General features: G+C 38.6%; 1 protein-coding gene across 17 annotated transcripts in view; it reads left to right on the top strand.

Moving 5' to 3' along the window:
* ZNF674 (zinc finger protein 674) overlaps positions 1-14,141 on the top strand; it is a 33,531-nt gene extending 19,390 nt beyond the window's left edge. For all 17 annotated transcript variants that reach the window (XM_043457736.1, XM_043457728.1, XM_043457730.1 and 14 more), the window contains one exon: positions 11,867-14,141. In XM_043457736.1, the coding sequence (XP_043313671.1) occupies positions 11,867-13,359 (1,493 nt within the window). In that variant the 3' untranslated portion in view covers positions 13,360-14,141. The remainder of the gene's footprint in view (positions 1-11,866) is intronic.
* Positions 14,142-19,744: the final 5,603 nt, after the last annotated feature.

Genomic DNA, 19,744 nt, shown 5'->3' with positions numbered 1-19,744 from the left:
GCCATTTAGTAATATTTTGAACTTGTCTTCAGGACAGGCTTGCACATCTTTTGTTACACTTGTTCCTAGATACCTCCTAGCTATTATTGCAATTGTGATTCGGATTTTATTTTCATAATACGGTTCCTAATTGGTTAATACTAATGTATGACAATGCGTTGGTATCTATACATCCAATTTGTGTACAGAAACCTCTCTGAATGCTTTTATTAATACTAATAGCTTTTAGATTCTCTTGGGTCTTCTATGTAAACAATTATCTTCTTAAAAGCAATTTTGGATTTCCAATTATCAGTTCTATTCAGTCGCTCAGTTGTGTTCGACTCCTTGCAACTCCATGGACTGCAGCACACCAGGCCTCCCTTTCCATCACCAGCTCCCGAAGCTTGCTCAAACTCATGTCCATCGAGTCAGTGATGCCATCCAACCATCTCATCTTCTGTCGTCCCCTTCTCCTCCTGCCTTCAATCTTTCCCAGTGTCAGGGTCTTTTCCAATTATACATTTTCTTTTTCATTTCCCATTCTATTAGTCAGGGCCTGTAATACAGTGTCTAATAGATATAATGATAGTGAATTCCTTATTTGTTTCTGATTCTAATGGAAATAATGGTGAGGACAATGATAGAAATGTAATGATAGTCAGTGTGTAAGCGTGTGCTGTGTCCCACAAATGCAGTACTCTGTCTGCTTTATATACATTACAGAGTTTAATCCTCTAAATGATCTTGTAAAGGAAACTGGTTATTATTTTATAGATGAGAAACTGAGGCACAGAGAGAGTACGTGATTTCTAAAACGTTCACCATTAAGTATATTGGCTGTGGTTTTTTGAAAAAATACCTTTCATCAAAAGCTTTTATGTCCCTGGTTTACTGACACATTTAAAAAAAATCATGAATGTGTGATATTTTCTTGAATGCTTATTTTCTGCATCTATTGAGAAGATACTTTTTTCTACTTTAATCTATTAATGTGGTAGATTATATTAACATTTTTCTGATGTACTGTTCTTGCATTCCTGCACTAAACTCTTAATTAGTTTTAAAGCATTTTTAATTGATTGAATTCAGTTTTCTCATGTTTAAGAGTTTTCCATTAATGTTCAGAGTGAGACAGATCTTAGATTTTCTTTTCTTGTGCTGTTCTCTTATTCTGGTATCCAAGGTTATCCTCACTGCATTAAAAAAGGCTTTGTACTTTTCCCTTTTTTTTTCTAGTTTCTGAAACTATATTGACTGAATTATACCTGTTCTTAAGAGTTTGATAACAGTCATCTACAACAGCATCTGGATAGGAAGCCTTTTTTAGGCAAAACTTTCAAGTACAGAGTACTTGAAATTTATAGAGTAAAATTTACAGAGTAAAATTTATAGTTTTTTTAAGAACATTTTCTGATTTATTTATGTTTTCTCCATCTTCTATCAGTTCTGGTCATTTTTTAAGATAATTATGTTTCATCTGAGATTTCAGATTTACTGACCTAGGGCAGTATTCTCTTTTGATTAAAAAAGCTTTAATTTTTATCAAATTAAATCATGTCCATTGTTTAAAGAATAAAATAAATGTGATAAAACTATAATGAATGTCAAGGGCATGATACTGTACTTGGTCTTAGCTAACAAGCTGAGAAACAGGGCATGGCAAATATAAAATTCAGGGTAGTGATTATCTGAGAAGAAAGAGAATGAAATGAGCACATGAAGAACTTCAAAGGTAAAAATAATTTTTTTAATGAGTGGTGGATATGCAGATAATTTTTGGCATCTCTGTTCTTTATAATTTACATATTTCTTACAGAAATTACTTAAAATTTTCTGCTATGGAAGATGAAGATTTTGCTCACTTCATTGTTTTTGCCATTCACACACATGCACACAAAGACTTCTTTTGTGAATATCAAATTTTTTTCTTTTTTTGAAGTATAGTTGATTTATAATACTGTGTTAATTTCAGGTATACAACACAGTGATTTGATATTTTTATAAATTATACTCCATTTAAAGTTATTCTAAAATATTGGCTATATTCCCTGTGTCTGGTTTTTATTTTATACCTAGTAATTTTTATATTTTAAGAAATATTTATTTGGCTGAGCCAAGTCTTAGTTGCAGCATGTGGGATCTTTAGTTGTGGCACGTGAACTCTTAGTTGTGGCATGTGGGACCTAGTTCCCTGATCAGGGATCAAACTCAGGCCACCTGCATTGGAAGCACATAGTCTTAGCCACTGGACCACTAGGGAAGTCCCAGTTTTTAATCTCTTAATCCCCTTCTCCTATTTTGCCCCTCCCCTTTCCCTCTCCCAATTGGTAACAGCTAAATTGTTCTCAGTATCTGTAAGTCTGTTTCTCTTTTGTTACATTCATTGGTTTTATTTTTTTAGATTCCACATAAAAGCGAAAACATACAGTATTTGTCTTTCTCTGACTTATTTCATTAAGCAAGACTCAATGGACATGAGTTTGAGCAAACTTCGGGAAATAGTGAAGGACAGGGAAGCCTGGTGTACTGCAGTCCATGGGGTTGCAAAGTCAGACATGACTTAGCAACTGAACAAATATACCCTCCAGGTCTATCCATGTTCTTACAGATGGCAGAATCGCTTTCCTTTTTATGGTTAAGTAATATTCCATTGCATGTATGTGTTTGTGTATGTGTGTTTCTTCGTTATCCATACATCTGTTGATGGGCACTTAGATTGCTTCCATATCTTGGCTTTTGTAAATAACGCTGTTTTGAACATTGAGATGCACGTGTCTTTTCAAATTAGTGTTTTTGTTTTCTTTGGCTGTATAACTAGGAGTAAAATTACTGGATCATATGGTAGTTTTGTTTTTAACTTCCTGAGGGACTTCATAGTGTTTTCCATAGTGACTGCACCAGTTTGCATTCCCACCAACAGTGTGGGAGGGTTCCCTTTTCTCCACATCTCTGCCAACATTGGTTGTGGTCTTTTTCATAGTAATCATACTGACAGGTGTGAGGTGATAGCTCACTGTGATTTTGATTTGCATTTCCCTGATGGTTAGTGATATTGAATATCTTTTCATGTACCTATTGGCCATCTGTATATTTTCCTTGCAACACAAACACTTCTTGTTTGCCCATGTTCCCAGTATGATTATACCATAAATTTGCTTTCCATCAATACTATTGTTTACATAATGACTATATGAACAAAATGACTATATGAACACTATAGACAGCTTAGCCATGTAGTAACCTATGATTAATTTACCTTTTCTGTATAACTTTTAGTTTCCTCTGGTTAATAATTGCCTTATTTCTTTCATTTGCTTCTTTCTCTGAGTCCTTCTCGCTAGTTCAGCTTAAATACTTCATGACCCATGATCCAGAGTGATTTTAAATGTTTCCAGAGCTAAAAGTGCTCCAGCAATGTCATATCCCTTAGTATGTCTGGGGCCCTCTGACCACTCCCTTCTGGGTGGATTATCTTCATTCCTGTTTTGTGCAGCCACCATCCTGACGTCTCTCTTCACCATCATTCTGGGAATTCCCTCCACATTCTCATTGTTGGGAGTCCTCATTTGCTTTAATGCCATGCCTTCTTCCACATTTCACTGGAGCTCATTCTTCCAGTGCGTTCCTAAGAAAGAATGTAGGTCCATGGGAGGTAAATTTTTTTTTTTAGATTTTTGAATATCTGAAAGCGTTTGTTGAAACCTCATCCAAGATGGGGAGTTAAGCTTGGAGTAGAGTTCTAGGATGGACATTTCTTTCCCTTAGACTTATGAAGGCATTGTTCCATTGTCTTCGGACTGAAATTTTCCTTTTGAGAACTCTGAAGCTTCTAAGACTTTTTCCCCCTTTATTTCCTGCTTTCTAACATTTTTTCATGTGTCCCAATAGGGTTCATTTCTACCCATATTGCTGGGCACTTGGTAGGAGACAAATCCCTACAGGGGTAGTTGCCCCTTTCTCATGCAAAGCCAAGATGCCGCAGGGCTAGATAGATGCAGTTCAAGTCCAAGTGGCAAATAAGACTTTTTAGAAAGCCCTTTTCACTTTGTGGGAGATTCTCAGTTGACCCACTAACTAAAAATAGGCACATCCAGGCATCTAAACACCCAGGAGAAAATCAGGTGTTCAGTGCCCCAGGTAGGCTAAAATAATCAAAATAGGGAACATTCCACAATATGCATTCCCAAGGAGCCAAGCCTGCCACGTTAACACCTTGCAGGACATTACCTTTATTGGTGCTCTCTATTTTTTCATGGGGATTGTAGTTACTATATACTGTTTGGAACCAAGTTCCAAGTTAGGTCAAGGTAGTAACAAAACTCTGGAGATGGGGCTTTCAGTGGAGCTCCCTTCAGTCACTGTGAGGATGCCAGTTTTCATTCCTTCTGGACCACAGAGTTGAGGAGCCAGGGGTCTAGGGTGGAGGTGGGGGTGGGGAGAAGTAACACCAAGTAAAACCAGATACTTGACTGTTCTCAGTGAGGTTCACTGGTGGTTCTTGAATAAATGCTGTTTAACGTGGTGTATGCCTTTGGTTAAGTTTCAAAGTCCTGAAATGATAGATTTTTATAATTTTGCCAATATTTTCATTGCTTTTAAGGGGAAGATAATTTACTAAGGTCCTCACTCCACTGTCCCAGAAGCCCTACTTTAAGGCATTTCTCTTAAAACTGCACAAAAGTATAGAAAGTCATAGTCATAAGAAATACTGTTGTAGTTACCTTCCAATAATAGCAAATGCTAAGATTTTGTCATTTGGTGGGGATGTTTTTTTGTTTATAAAAGAAAGAGGTTTACAATAAAGGTGAAGCCTTCCTTTTCCCCTCCTGAGTCCTGTTGCCTTCATTCCCTCCATAGGCAAATGGTATCATGAATTTGGTGAGTATACTTCTAGCCCATGTTTTTATTTGCACTGGTAATCAATAAATTTGCACTGGTAATCAATATAGCATTCTTTTTGTAAATTTACCAGATTAGTGCCCTCGAAACCATAAGAGGTCTTTCTACAACTAATTTTCTGTATTCATTATTCACCTTTGAGTTTACCTGTGTTAGATTTAGTTCATTTGTTTTAACTTCTGTATAGCATTCCAACATCTCAGTATCAAAGTCCACCAATCTAAGCCTCTATTGGTGGGCATTTAGTTGTTTCTAATATCTTGTTGCCACTCTTTTACATGTACATATTTGCAGAATTTCTCTGTGGTGTAACTGTAAGTAGAATACATAGTAGAATATATACATTTTCAACATTATTCAGATGTCTAACCTTTTTTCTCTCATAAATAGAATCAATTTGTCATATATATTTAAGAGTTTTGCATCTATGTAACTGAAATTGCTTTATAATATTCTCATATTCTGTCCTTATTTGCTTTTGGCATCCAGGTCATTCTGTTTTGTATAACATAAGCATTGTTTTACCAATTTTCTTTTGTTATTAAGTGCCAGGTGTATCTGTCTATGATTTTAACATTTCCCATTTTGTTGTAATTGTCTTTTAAAAACACATGGCTGATTTTTAAAAGCACAATTTAATATGGTTGGCCTGTATTTAATGGGGTTAATATGTATTTAGTGTTCTATTACTGTATTTGTATTTCTTCTTTTAGAGGAAATTGTATTTTCTAAAGATCCTGCTTTTCCTTTACCTCTTTTTATGCCTTTGCTGGATTTTCTTTACCCTCCCCCCATACCTTTTTCCCCTTTACTCATTGTCCTCCTAAATAATTCAAGTACAAAGCATTATTCTTAGCAGTCTGTGTGTGTGGCAAATTCTCTGTCTTTTCTTGTCCAAAATCATCTTTATTTTGTCATCTTCCATTGCAATAATTTAGCTGGGGATAAAGATATCTAAGGTTGTCTAAGGTGACAGCTTCTCTCAGGACTCTGAAAATATTCTTTTGGCTTATTTTTTAGCTGATGAAATCTGTTGTTGATCTAATTGTTTCTTTATAGGTGATTTTTAAAATTTCTTCATGGTAGCTTACAATACTTACTTTCTTAAAAGTCTTACAGTTACACAGAACTGTGTCTCAGTACTGTGTCTCACCACACTCAGGACTCTGGATATTCAAGGGTCGGATATAGGGGATATATGTATATGTTGAGGTTTGACAGAAAACAACGAAATTCTGTAAAGCAATTATCCTTCAATTAAAAAATAAATTTTAAAAAAGGGTAAGATACATGACAGAAAACTCTCATTCATTATCTCTTCAAATGCTGCCTAGATTGGGGGTCCCCCAAGACCACTGCCCCATTCGGAGATTCTTGAGAGGGACTCCCAGGCCTCGGCATCTAGCTGTATATACAGCTAAGATTATTACAGCTATGTAGTAAGGATATACAGGCTTCCCCAGTGGCTCAGCAGGTAAAGAATCTGCCTGCAATATAGGAGACACGGGAGATGCAAGTTCAGGCCCTTGGTCAGGCAGATTCCTTGGAGGAGGAAATGGCAACCCACTCCAGTATTCTTGCCTGGAAAATTCCATGGACAGAGGAGCCTGGCAGGCTGTAATCCATAGGGTCTCAAAGAGGCAGACATGACTTAGCGACTGAGCACTAACAAATAAGGATATACAACTAGAGCCTAAGGGGAGAAGGCAGGAGCAGAGTCTGGAGGACTCCATGTAGAGTTCCTTATGTTCTCTCCCTCCCATCTAGGGTCACACAGCACACACTTCTCCCAGCATTGAAAAGGCAGCAACATGTGTGTGTTTGTGCACAAAGAAGCCCAATAGAGACTCAGCATCTATACATACACCAACTGCCCCGCACATACCAACATTCCAGACTCCCAGAAGGAAAGCAGATCACCTTGTTTGTATAAGCAGCCTTATCAGTTAGCGAATGGTGGGGACATTCCTGAACTCTAAATTCCCAGATGGCAGCCAAGGGCCAGCCTTGCAAGTTGGACTTTCTAAGTATAGCAGTCTCAGTGTTGCTCTAGTAACCCATTTCTTGGCATATTGCCTCTCCCTTTTTCTCTAGTCCTCTATTTGGATTAGCTGTTAAACCTATTCTGGAACTTATCATTTCTCTATTTCTCTTACCATATTTCCATTGTTAGCTCTTCATGCTACATTCTGGGTGATCTCAAGGTCTGTCACCTAATTTGTTACATCTGTCTTTATCTGTGACTAGATAGAAAGTAGGTAGAGTTCTTCCCTTATTTCTTTGAACAGTTGAAATATATTTATCTTGAAGTCCACATGGTTTTACTAGCTATAGTTCTAGAAATGGGGGTATCTTTAAATATATCTGCTGCTTCTCTTTCATAGTAGGTAATTTCCTTGTGAGGTTGTTAATTTTTTACTGTTAACTCTTCAGTGATAATTGGTATTCCATAGACATCCTGTGAGCCCTAAGCTATAAAAATACAAAAAATATATCTTTTGGAAGGCGTGCCACCACTGGGAACCTGCTAATACAGGACCAATTTTTAGTCTAATTTTTTAGCTTAGGGGGCTCTCTACTACACTTATAACCATTTGGATTGAGTTACAGAACTAGGCTTTTGATTTTTTTATGTTATTAGTGTATAATTGACTTACAATGTTGCCTTACACTCTGCTGTACAGCAAAGTGACTCAGTTATACATACATATATTCCTTTTTATATTTTTTTCCATTATGGTTTATCACAGAATATTGAATATAGTTCCCTGTACTATACAGTAGGACCTTATTCATTCATTCTATACATACTAGTTTGCATCTACTAATCCTAAACTCCCAATCCAACTCTCCCCCATTCCCCCCCTCCTTGGCAACCACAAGTCTGTTCTCTATGCCTGTGAGTCTGTTTCTGTTTCATATATAGGTTCATTTGTATCATATTTTGGGAGAAGGCAATGGCAACCCACTCCAGTACTCTTGCCTGGAAAAGCCCATGGATGGAGGAGCCTGGTAGGCTGCAGTCCATGGGGTCGCTAAGAGTTGGACACGACTGAGTGACTTCACTTTCACTTTTCACTTTCATGCATTGGAGAAGGAAATGGCATTCCACTCCAGTGTTCTTGCCTGGAGAATCCCAGGGACGGGGGAGCCTGGTGGGCTGCCGTCTATGGGGTCGCACAGAGTCGGACATGGCTAAAGCGACTTAGAAGCAGCAGCAGCAGTATCATATTTTAGATTCCCCATATAAGTGATTTCATATGGTATTTGTCTCTCCCTGACTTCACTTAGTATGTTAATCTCTAGGTCCATCCATGTGCCTTCAAATGGCATTATGTCATTCTTTTATGGCTGAATAATATTCCACTTTGGGATGTATATCTTTTTTACCCATTCATCTGTCAGTGGACATTTAGGTTGTTTTCATGTCTTGGCTATTATAAATAGTGCTGCTATGAACATAGGGTGTATGTATTTCTTCGAATTAGTGATTATGTCCAGATATATGCCCAGGAGTGGGATTGCTGGATCATATGGCAACTCTTTTTAGTTTTTAGAAGAACCTCCATACTGTTTTCCATAGTGGCTGCACCAATTCACATTCCCACCAGCATTATAGGAGGATTCCCTTTGCTCCACACCCTCTCCAGTATTTATTTGTAGACCTTTTAATGATGGACATTCTGACCTGTATAAGGTGGTACTTTATTGTAGTTTTCATTTGTATTTTTCTGATAATTAGCGATGCTGAGCATTTTTTTTCATCTACCTATTGGCCATTTGTATGTCTTCTTTGCAGAAATGTCTATGTCTTGTGCCCATTTTTTTTTTGTTCAGGAAAAATTTTGTATTGCCATATAATTGCTTTACAATGTTGTGTTAGTTTCTGCTGTACAACAGAGTGAATCAGCCATATGTATACATATATCTCCTCCCTCTTGAGTCTTCCTCCTCCCCTCCCCATTCCATTCTTCTAGGTCAAAACAGAGCACCAAGCTGAGCTTCCTGTGTTATACAGCAGCTTCCCACTAGATATCTGTTTCACACATGCTAGTGTATGTATGCCAGTGCTATTCTCAATTTTTCCCACCCTCTCCTTTGCCCCTTTGTCCAGAAGTCCATTCTCTACATCCACACCTCTTTTCCTGCCCTGAAAATAGGTTCGCCGGTATCATTTTTCTAGATTCCAGATGTATGCATTACTGTATGATATTTTTCTGACTTACTTCACTCTGTATGACAGACTCCAAGTCCGTTCACATCTTTATAAAACAACTCAAATTCATTCTTTATAGCTAAGTAACATTCCATTGTATACATATACATATATATATATATATATATATATATATATATATATGTACCATATCTTTATCCCTTTATCTGTTGATGGACATTTAGGTTGCTTCCATGTCCTGGCTATTGTAAAGAGTGCTGCATTGAACATGGGGTGCATGTGTCTTTTTGATTTTTAAATTGGAACTCTAAAAATTTATTTGTGCATGTGTGCTCAGTCATATCCAATTCTTTGTGATCCCATGGACCATAGCCCACCAGGCTCCTCTGTCCATTTTTCCCAGGCAAGAATACTGGAGTAGGGTGTCATATCCTTCTCCAGGGATCTTCCCAACCCAATGATCAAACGTGTTTCTGGCATCTCCTGCACTTGCAGGCAGGTTCTTTACCACTGTGCCACCTGGAGAGCCCCCAAAATGAAATGTGTTAGTTGCTCAGTTGTGTCTGACTCTATGTCATCCCATGGACTGTAGCCCACCAGGCTCCTCTGTCCATGGGGATTCTCCAGGCAAGAATACTGGAGTGGGTAGCCATTCCCTTCTCCAGGGGATCTTCCTGACCCAGGGATTGAACCCAGTCTCCTGCATTGCAGGAGGTCTCTACCCTCTGAGCCACCAGGGAAGCACCCCCCCCCCCAGTTTATTTGTCCATTTATTTGTTTATGGACGTCCTGGGTCTTTGTTGCTGTATGCAGGCTTTCTCTAGTTGCAGCGAGCAGAGGCTACTCTAGTTGCTGTGCAGCGGCTTCTCTTATCATGGAGCTCAGGCTCTAAGCCCATGGACTTTAGTAGTTGCAGCATGCAACTTCAGTAGTGAAGGCACATGGGCCCTGGAGTGTTCAGGCTTCAGTAGTTGCAGTGCACAGGCTTAGTTGCTCCACAGCATGTGGGATCTTCCCAGACCAGGGATTGAACCCATGTCCCCTACTTTGGCAGGTGAATTCTTAACCACTGGACCACCAGGGATACCCAAAATACACTTTCTTCTTTCCTGAGAACAGTTTTTCAAACACTCAGTTACCAGCCTTTCTGTGTCTATCCTTTTTTCAGGAAGGCAGAAAGAATCCTTAGAAACAACACCTCCTTGCATTCCAGGGCCCTCCCTTGACACAGTACTCACCAAGGACAACCTGAACCACAAGATGACCAGCATGACCCTTAGGCCCATTTTTTGATTAGGTTGTTTTCTTGTTATTGAGTTGTATGAGCTGTTTGTATATTTTGGAAATATACAAATTTTGGAAATATACAAATATAGTTTGTATATTTAAGCCCTTGTCAGTCTCATCATTTGCAAATATTTTTTCCCAGTCCATAAGTTGTCTTTTCATGTTGTTTATGGTTTTGTTTGCTGTGCAAAAGCTGGTGGCTGAGATGGTAAAGAATCAGCCTGCAATGCAGGAGACCTGGGTTCAATCCCTGGATTAAGAAGATCCCCTGGCGGAGGGCATGGCAACCCACTCCAGTATTCTTGTCTGGATAATTCCCATGGACAGAGGAGCCTGGTGGGCTACAGTCCATGGGGTCACAAAGAGTTGGATACAACTGAGTGACTAAGCACACATGATTTCATTTGCTGTGCAAAAGCTTATAAGTTTCATTAGGTCCCATTTGTTTATTTCTGCTTTTATATCTATTGCCTTGGTAAACTGACCTAAGAAAACATGGGTACGATTACTGTCAGAGAATGTTTTGCCTATGTTCTCTTCTAGGAGTTTTATGGTATCCTGTCTTATATTTAAGTCTTTAAGCCATTTTGAGTTTTTTTTTGTGCATGGTCTGAGAGTGTGTTCTAACTTCATTGATTTACATGTCATAGGTAATTTGATAGGTATTGCATTAAATCTGTAAATTCCTTTGGGTAGTATGACCATTTAAACATATTAATTTGTCCAATCAAAGAGGATGGGAGTTTTTTTTTCCTTCAGACCATCTTCAGTTTCCTTTATCAATGTTTTGTGGTTCTCAGTGTATTAAGTCTTTCACCTCTTCGGTCAAGTTTATTCCTAAGTATTTTATTTTTTGATGTGATTTTAAAAGGGATTTTTTTTTACTTTTCTGATATTTCACTGTTAGTATAAAGAAACATAACCAGTTTCTCTGTGTTAATCTTGTATCCTGCTACCATGCTGAATTTATCAGTTCTAGTAGTTTTGTGTGGAGTATTCAGGGTTTTCTATATATAGTATCATATCAAACTTTTAATTTCTTATATATAATATCATTCTTTCCAGTTTCCTTGACCAGTGGGGAGTCTTTCTAGTTCATGTTTAACAAGCATGGATACCCTTTGTGGTTCCTACTTTAAGTGAAAATTACATTCCAGTTTCCTGAACATTTGTGCCGTGTGGTCTGGATTCCCCAGTAAATCCTCAAGCTTCAGTTTCTGTTTACCCCATCATCTTAAATTCCCATTTCACTTTTGATGTCTAAAATTTATATTTTCTTGGTCTTGAGCTTGACTGGGAATTAAATTATTTTTGTTAAATATAGGCCAGCATTTCTTTGTATTTACAGTTGAGGGAAGTGGTGGAGTATAGGGAGGGTGGTGGAATATAGGGAGGGTTCATTCACATCAGCTCAGGTCCATTAATAGGAGTTTACAGCAGGGCATTTATGAATTAATTTTGTCCCAAAGCATTATCATAGAAATACTTACAAGTTTGATGAATCATTGCATTTTTCCCTAGAATTCTGGAAAGTTAATGACAAGACAGATAACCACAAGGAAAGCCAAGACAAACCTCTATGGCAAGCTGCATCCATAGATAAGGAAACACTGAAGGGTAAAAGTGGCCAAGAATTCAGAACATATGGAGAAATCATTTATCCAAGCACAGGCTTTGTTTCTATAGGACAAAGACTCACTAAATATTATTCATGGGGAGAGTGTTCAAAACATAATTTCATTTTTCTTAGTCAAAGTAGAAGCTGTGTGAGAAAGAATGGTGATGAATGCAAGGCATATTGGAAATTATGCTTCCATTCTAATCTTGATAAAGCTCAATCTGGAGGGAAATTCTTTGAGCCTAATGAACATGGAAAAGCCCTCCACCATAAGCAAGCTCTTAATAAAAGTCCAAGAATTCAAAATGGGGAGAAACTCTATCAATGTTCTGAATGTGGAAAAGTGTTTATCCAGAAAGCAAACCTTGTTGTACATCAGAGAACTCACACTGGAGAGAAACCTTATGAATGCTGTGACTGTGCAAAAACTTTCAGCCAGAAGTCAACCCTAATTGCACACCAGAGAACTCATACAGGGGAAAAGCCATATGAATGCAGTGAATGTGGAAAAACATTTATCCAGAAGTCAACTCTGACTAAACATCAGCGAACTCATACAGGAGAGAAACCATTTGTATGCAGTGAATGTGCAAAAGCTTTTAAGAGTTCATATCACCTTGTTAGACATGAAAAAACACACATTAGACAAGCATTTTATGAAGCTATCAAATGTGATAAGTCCAGCCTTATATATCAAATGACTCATATGGGTGAGAAACCTGAGTGCAATAAACATGGGAAAGCCTTTGATGAGACACCCACACCCATTGAACATCAGATAACTCATACAAAAGAGACACTTTACAAGTGTAGTAAATGTGGAAAAGGTTTCAGGGGAAAGTCACATCTTTCTGTTCATCAGAGAGTTCATACACGAGAAAAATCCTATGAATGCAGCATATGTGGGAAGACTTTCAGTGGGAAATCACATCTCTCTGTCCATCATAGAACTCACACAGGAGAGAAACCTTATGAATGCCAAAGGTGTGGGAAAGCATTTGGTGAGAAGTCAACCCTTATTGTACATCAGAGAACTCATACAGGAGAAAAACCCTATAAATGCAAGGAATGTGGGAAAGCTTTCAGTGAAAAGTCACCACTGATTAAACATCAGAGAATTCATACAGGAGAGAGACCCTATGAGTGCAGTGAATGTAGGAAAGCATTCAGTAGGAAGTCAACTCTCATTAAACATCAGAGAATTCATACAGGAGAAAAACCTTATGAATGCAGTGAATGTGGGAAAGCTTTCAGTGTGAAATCAACTCTCATTGTACATCACAGGACGCATACAGGAGAGAAACCTTATGAATGCAGAGAGTGTGATAAAGCCTTCAGTGGGAAGTCAACTCTCATTAAACATCAGAAAAGTCACACAGGAGATAAAACCTATTAATATACTTGTTAATAACCTATAATATATAATAACCTATTATGATAACCTATTAATAATTTATAACCTATTAATATATTAATATAGAGATAATTTCACTAGTTATACCTCATTATATTATATATCAATTCATCCTGGGGAGCAACCTTATAAACATCAAGAATGTAAAAAACTTCATATACTATTTAATGTTCATTTAACTTAAGAAAGAGCACAAAAGCATAATTCCAGAAGCATCTGATAAATGTGACCAATTTTTCATCCAGAATTCTCACATGAGTGGAGAATTATTTATCAGAGAATTCAGAAGTGACAAAACTGCGAATATATTGATGAGAAAAGAATTTAGAAAGAATTTAAATGTCATTGACTATCAGAGTATGCTGAAAAGAAACTAAGAATTTAAAGTGTAGAAAACTGTTAGAAATTATGAGAGAAATATGTTCCATATTTTTTTATTTTATTTTTTTTCTTTATTATATCCATATTTTATACCACACATTTTGTGGGAAAGGTCTAGAGGTTCCAAACAAGCACGCAGTAATTAAGACATGTTCACTGTGGAGTAAGTATGACATTTTTGAAAGAAAAATATAAAGTATAAAATTACAAATCCTAGCTATGGCAAACTACGTTCACTTCTTTAACAAATAGGAGAGGAGGGATCTAAGATGGCGGAGGAACAGGACAGGGAGACCACTTTCTCCCCTACAAATTCATTAAAAGAACATTTGAACGCTGAGCAAACTCCACAAAACAACTTCTGATTGCTAGCAGAGGACATCAGACACCCAGAAAAGCAGCCCATTGTCTTCGAAAGGAGGTAGGACAAAATATAAAAGATAAAAAGAGAGACAATAGAGTTAGGGACAGAGAGCCGTCCCGAGAAGGGAGTCTTAATAGAGGAAGTTTCAAGACACCAGGAAACCCTCACTCTCCGGTCTGGGGGAAGTTTTTGAATCTCGGAGGGAAACCTAACTGGGAGGAAAAATAAATAAAACCCACAGATTACATGCCTAAAAGCAACTCCCAGCAGAAAAGTACCCCAGACACTCGCATCCACCACCAGCAAGTGGGGGTGGAACAAAGAGGAGCGGGCGGCAGTGCTTAGGGTAAGGACCGGGCCCAAATGCCCTGAGGGCAATCGGAGGGAGCTAACTGAGATAGCAACTTAAACTGTGGGATAGCAAGAGAGAGAGAATTAAGTTGGGAAAAGCCCTAAACTTAGGCACTACCCACCGGTTCCCAGAACGAAGGACTGAGCAAATACCAGAGAAAAGCTAGTCGACTGCAGACCGGCCCATCCCCCGCCGGAGGCAGGAGGCAGGGGGGAGGGGAAAGGGGCAAACTTGGCCCCAAAGACGGCACCCCCTACCAAACTGCAAACAGGCTTCCAGCTTTTAACCAAAGACTTCCTTGAGATTCTGGATGGTCGACATCCGCCGGGAGGGTAGCAGCTAGAGTCCAGCTCCCCAGAACTGACACAAGGCGCACCCGACCGGAGCACATAGAAACTGAGGCTGGGACCGCGGAGAGGAGAAGGCGCCCTGCACCCGGGGAGAGTGTGCTCATCAAGCTCCTGGTTGCCTGAGCTGCTCCAACCGGGGAAGGCACAAAACGCAGGCCCAACCGAGTCTGTGCTATTGTGGAATACCCGAAAACCTGAATCTGAGCAGCTTAGGCCTGGGAAGTCCACGCAATGCAGGGCCCGCTCCCTGGAGAGCAGCCTGGAGCCTGAGCAGTGTAGACGGGGAAAGCACACACACCCGCCCCGAGCGGGGGTAAACCCAGTGTGGCCAGAATACCGCGAGTGCTCCCCACACATGCCAGTGATATTTGTCTGCAGGGCCCCTCCCTCCCCACAGCACCACTGAACAAGCAAACCTAAACAAGAGACCACCTCCGCCTGCATGAGTCAGGGCGGAAATTAGACACTGAATAGACCTGCAAACAGAAGCCAAATAAACAAAGGGAACCACTTCAGAAGTGACAGGTGCAACAGATTAAAATCCCTGTAGTTAACACTGACTACACTGGAAGGGGCCTATATATAGCGAGAAGTGTAAGCTTGAACAAGGAGCTATCTGAAACTGAACCGAACCCACACTGCCTGCAACAGCTCCAGAGAAATTCCTAGATATATTTTTACTACTATTTTTTTATTTTTAATTAAATTTTTTTTCTTTTTTTACTTTTTCTTTTTTTTTTAAAGTCCGCTATTACTCCGTAATTTTCATTTTTATAACCCACTATAACCTGGCAAAGAAAAAAAAGGACCCTATTTTTAAAGCGAACTCCATATATATTTCTTAAATTTTTTTGTGTTTTTGTGGTTTTTTACTATTGTATTTTTAAGAGTCTAACCTCTATTCTAGATTTTTAATCTTTGTTTTTCAGTATTTGATATCAATTTTGGACATTTAAGAATCCAAACCTCAGTACCCATTTTTACTCAGGAGTGTGATAACTGGTTTGATCACTCTCTCCCCCTTTTGATTCTCCTTTTTCTCCCCCAGATCACCCCTATTTCCTCCCCCCCCCTTTTCAATCCAATTCTGTGAATCTCTGTGGGTATTCTGAGCTGCAGAGAACACTTAGGGAACAGAGTACAACCTAGATCTGTCTCTCCTCTCTTGAATCCCCCCTTTTCTCCTCCTGCTCACCTTTATCTCCTTCCTCCCTCTCCTCTTCATGTAACTCTGTGAACCTCTCTGGGTGTCCCTCACTGTGGAGAATCCTTTCACCATTAACCTAGAAGTTTTATTATCAGTGCTGTATGGAAGGAGAAGTCTTGAGGCTACTGAAAGAATAAGGCTGAAATCCAGAGGCAGGAGGCTTAAGCCCAAAACCTGAGAACACCAGAGAACTCCTGACTATAGGGAACATTAATTAATAAGAGATCATCCAAAAGCCTCCATACCTACACTGAAACCAACCACCACCCAAGAGCCAATAAGTTCCAGAGCAAGACATACCACACAAATTCTGCAGCAACACAGGAACATAGCCCTGAGCATCAACACACAGGCTGCCCAAAGTCACACCAACCCATAGACCCATCTCAAAACTCACTACTGGAAACTCCATTGCACTCCAGAGAGAAGAAATCCAGCTCCACCGACCAGAACACCAACACAAGCTTCTCTAAGCAGCAAACCTCGACAAGCCAAACACCCAGCCCCACCCACTGGGAGAAACCTCCACAATAAAAAGGAACCACAGACTACAAGAATACAAAAAGGCCACCCCAAACCCAGCAATCTAAATAAGATGAAAAGGCATAGAAATACCCAGCAGGTAAAGGAACATGAAAAATGCCCACCAAGCCAAACAAAAGAGGAGGAGATAGGGAATCTACCTGAAAAAGAATTTAGAATAATGATAATAAAAATGATCCAAAATCTTGAAAACAAAATAGAGTTACAGAAAAATAACCTGGAGACAAGGATTGAGAAGATGCAAGAAATGTTTAACAAGGACCTAGAAGAAATAAAAAAGAATCAATTAAAACTGAATAATGCAATAAATGAGATCAAAAACATTCTGGAGGGAACCAACAGTAGAATAACGGATGCAGAAGATAGGATAAGTGAGGTAGAAGATAAAATGGTGGAAATAAATGAAGCAGAGAGGAAAAAAGAAGTAAAAGAAATGAGGACAACCTTAGGGACCTCTGGGACAATGTAAAAGGCCCCAACATTCGAATCATAGAAGTCCCAGGAGAAGAAGACAAAAAGAAAGATACTTGAGGAGATGATAGCTGAAAACTTCCCCAAAATGGGGAAGGAAATAGCCACCCAAGTCCAAGAAACCCAGAGAGTCCCAAACAGGATAAACCCAAGGCAAAACACCCCAAGGCACATATTAGTCAAATTAACAAAGATCAAACGCAAATAACAAATATTAAAAGCAGCAAGAGAGAAACAACAAATAACACACAAGGGGATTCCCATAAGGATAACAGCTGATCTTTCAATAGAAACTCTTCAGGCCAGAAGGGAATGGCAGGACATACTTAGAGTAATGAAAGAGAATAACCTACAACCCAGATTACTGTACCCAGCAAGGATCTCATTCAGATATGAAGGAGAATACAAAAGCTTCACAGACAAGCAAAAGCTGAGAGAATTCAGCACCACCAAACTAGCTCTTCAACAAATGCTAAAGGATCTTCTCTAGACAGGAAACACAGAAAGGGTGTATGAACGTGAACCCCAAGCAACAAACCAAATGGCAACGGGACCATTCTTATCAGTAATTACCTTAAATGTAAATGGGTTGAATGTCCCAACCAAAAGACAAAGACTGGCTGAATGGATACAAAAGCAAGACCCCTATATATGCTGTCTACAAGAGACCCACCTCAAAGACTGAAAGTGAAAGGCTGGAAAAAAATATTCCACGCAAATGGAGACCAAAAGAAAGCAGGAGTCGCAATACTTATATAGGATAAAATAGACTTCAAAATAAAGGCTGTGAAAAGAGACAAAGAAGGACACTACATAATGATCAAAGGATCAATCCAAGAAGAAGATATAAGAATTATAAATATATATGCACCCAACATAGGAGCACCACAATATGTAAGGCAAATGCTAAGAAGAATGAAGGGGAAAATTAACAATAACACAATAATAGTGGGAGACTTTAATACCCCACTCACACCTATGGACAGATCAACTAAACAGAAAATTAGAAGGAAACACAAACTTTAAATGACACAATGGTCCAGCTAGACCTAACTGATATCTACAGGACATTTCACCCCAAAATAATCAATTTCACCTTTTTCTCAAGTGCACATGGAACCTTCTCCAGAATAGATTACATCCTGGGCCATAAATCTAGCCTTGGTAAATTCAAAAAAATTGAAATCATTCCAGTCATCTTTTCTGACCACAATGCAGTAAGATTAGATCTCAATTACAGGAAAAAAACTATTAAAATTTCCAACATATGGAGGCTAAATAGCACACTTCTGAATAACCAACAAATCATAGAAGAAATCAAAAAAGAAATCAAAATATGCATAGAAACAAATGAAAATGAAAACACAACAACCCAAAACCTATGGGACACTGTAAAAGCAGTGCTAAGGGGAAGGTTCATAGCAATACAGGCTTACCTCAGGAAACAAGAAAAAAGTCAAATAAATAACCTAACTCTACACCTAAAGCAACTAGAGAAGGAAGAAATGAAGAACCCCAGGGTTAGTAGAAGGAAAGAAATCTTAAAAATTAGGGCAGAAATAAATGCAAAAGAAACAAAAGAAACCATAGCAAAAATCAACAAAGCTAAAAGTTGGTTTTTTGAAAAGGTAAATAAAATTGACAAGCTTTGAGCCAGACTCATCAAGAAACAAAGGGAGAAGAACCAAATCAACAAAATTAGAAATGAAAATGGAGAGATCACAACAGACAACTCTGAAATACAAAAGATCATAAGAGACTACTACCAGCAGCTCTATGCCAATAAAATGGACAACTTGGAAGAAATGGACAAATTCTTAGAAAAGTATAACTTTCCAAAACTGAACCAGGAAGAAATAGAAGATCTTAACAGACCCATCACAAGCATGGAAATCGAAACTGTAATCAAAAATCTTCCAGCAAACAAAAGCCCAGGACCAGATGGCTTCACAGCTGAATTCTACCAAAAATTTAGAGAAGAGCTAACACCTATCTTACTCAAACTCTTCCAGAAAATTGCAGAAGAAGGTAAACTTCCAAACTCATTCTATGAAGCCACCATCACCCTAATTCCAAAACCAGACAAAGATGCCACAAAAAAAGAAAACTACAGGCCAATATCACTGATGAACATAGATGCAAAAATCCTTAACAAAATTCTAGCAAACAGAATCCAACAACATATTAAAAAGATCATACATCATTACCAAGTGGGCTTTATCCCAGGAATGCAAGGATTCTTTAATATCTGCAAGTCAATCAATGTAATACACCACATTAACAAATTGAAAGATAAAAGCCATATGATTATCTCAATAGATGCAGAAAAAGCCTTTGACAAAATTCAACATCCATTTATGATTAAAACTCTCCAGAAAGCAGGAATAGAAGGAACATACCTCAACATAATAAAAGCTATATATGACAAACCCACAGCAAGCATTACCCTCAATGGTGAAAAATTGAAAGCATTTCCCCTGAAATCAGGAACAAGGGTGCCCACTCTCACCACTACTATTCAACATAGTTTTGGAAGTGTTGGCCACAGCAATCAGAGCAGGAAAAGAAATAAAAGGAATCCAGATAGGAAAAGAAGAAGTGAAACTCTCGCTGTTCGCAGATGACATGATCCTCTACAAAGAAAACCCTAAAGACTCTACCAGAAAAATTACTAGAGGTAATCAATGAATATAGTAAAG

Source organism: Cervus canadensis, chromosome X (genome assembly GCF_019320065.1).
Source record: "Cervus canadensis isolate Bull #8, Minnesota chromosome X, ASM1932006v1, whole genome shotgun sequence".
Taxonomy (NCBI): domain Eukaryota; kingdom Metazoa; phylum Chordata; class Mammalia; order Artiodactyla; family Cervidae; genus Cervus; species Cervus canadensis.
Note: the sequence above shows the minus strand (reverse complement) of the source record. Positions and strands in the feature narration are given on the sequence as shown.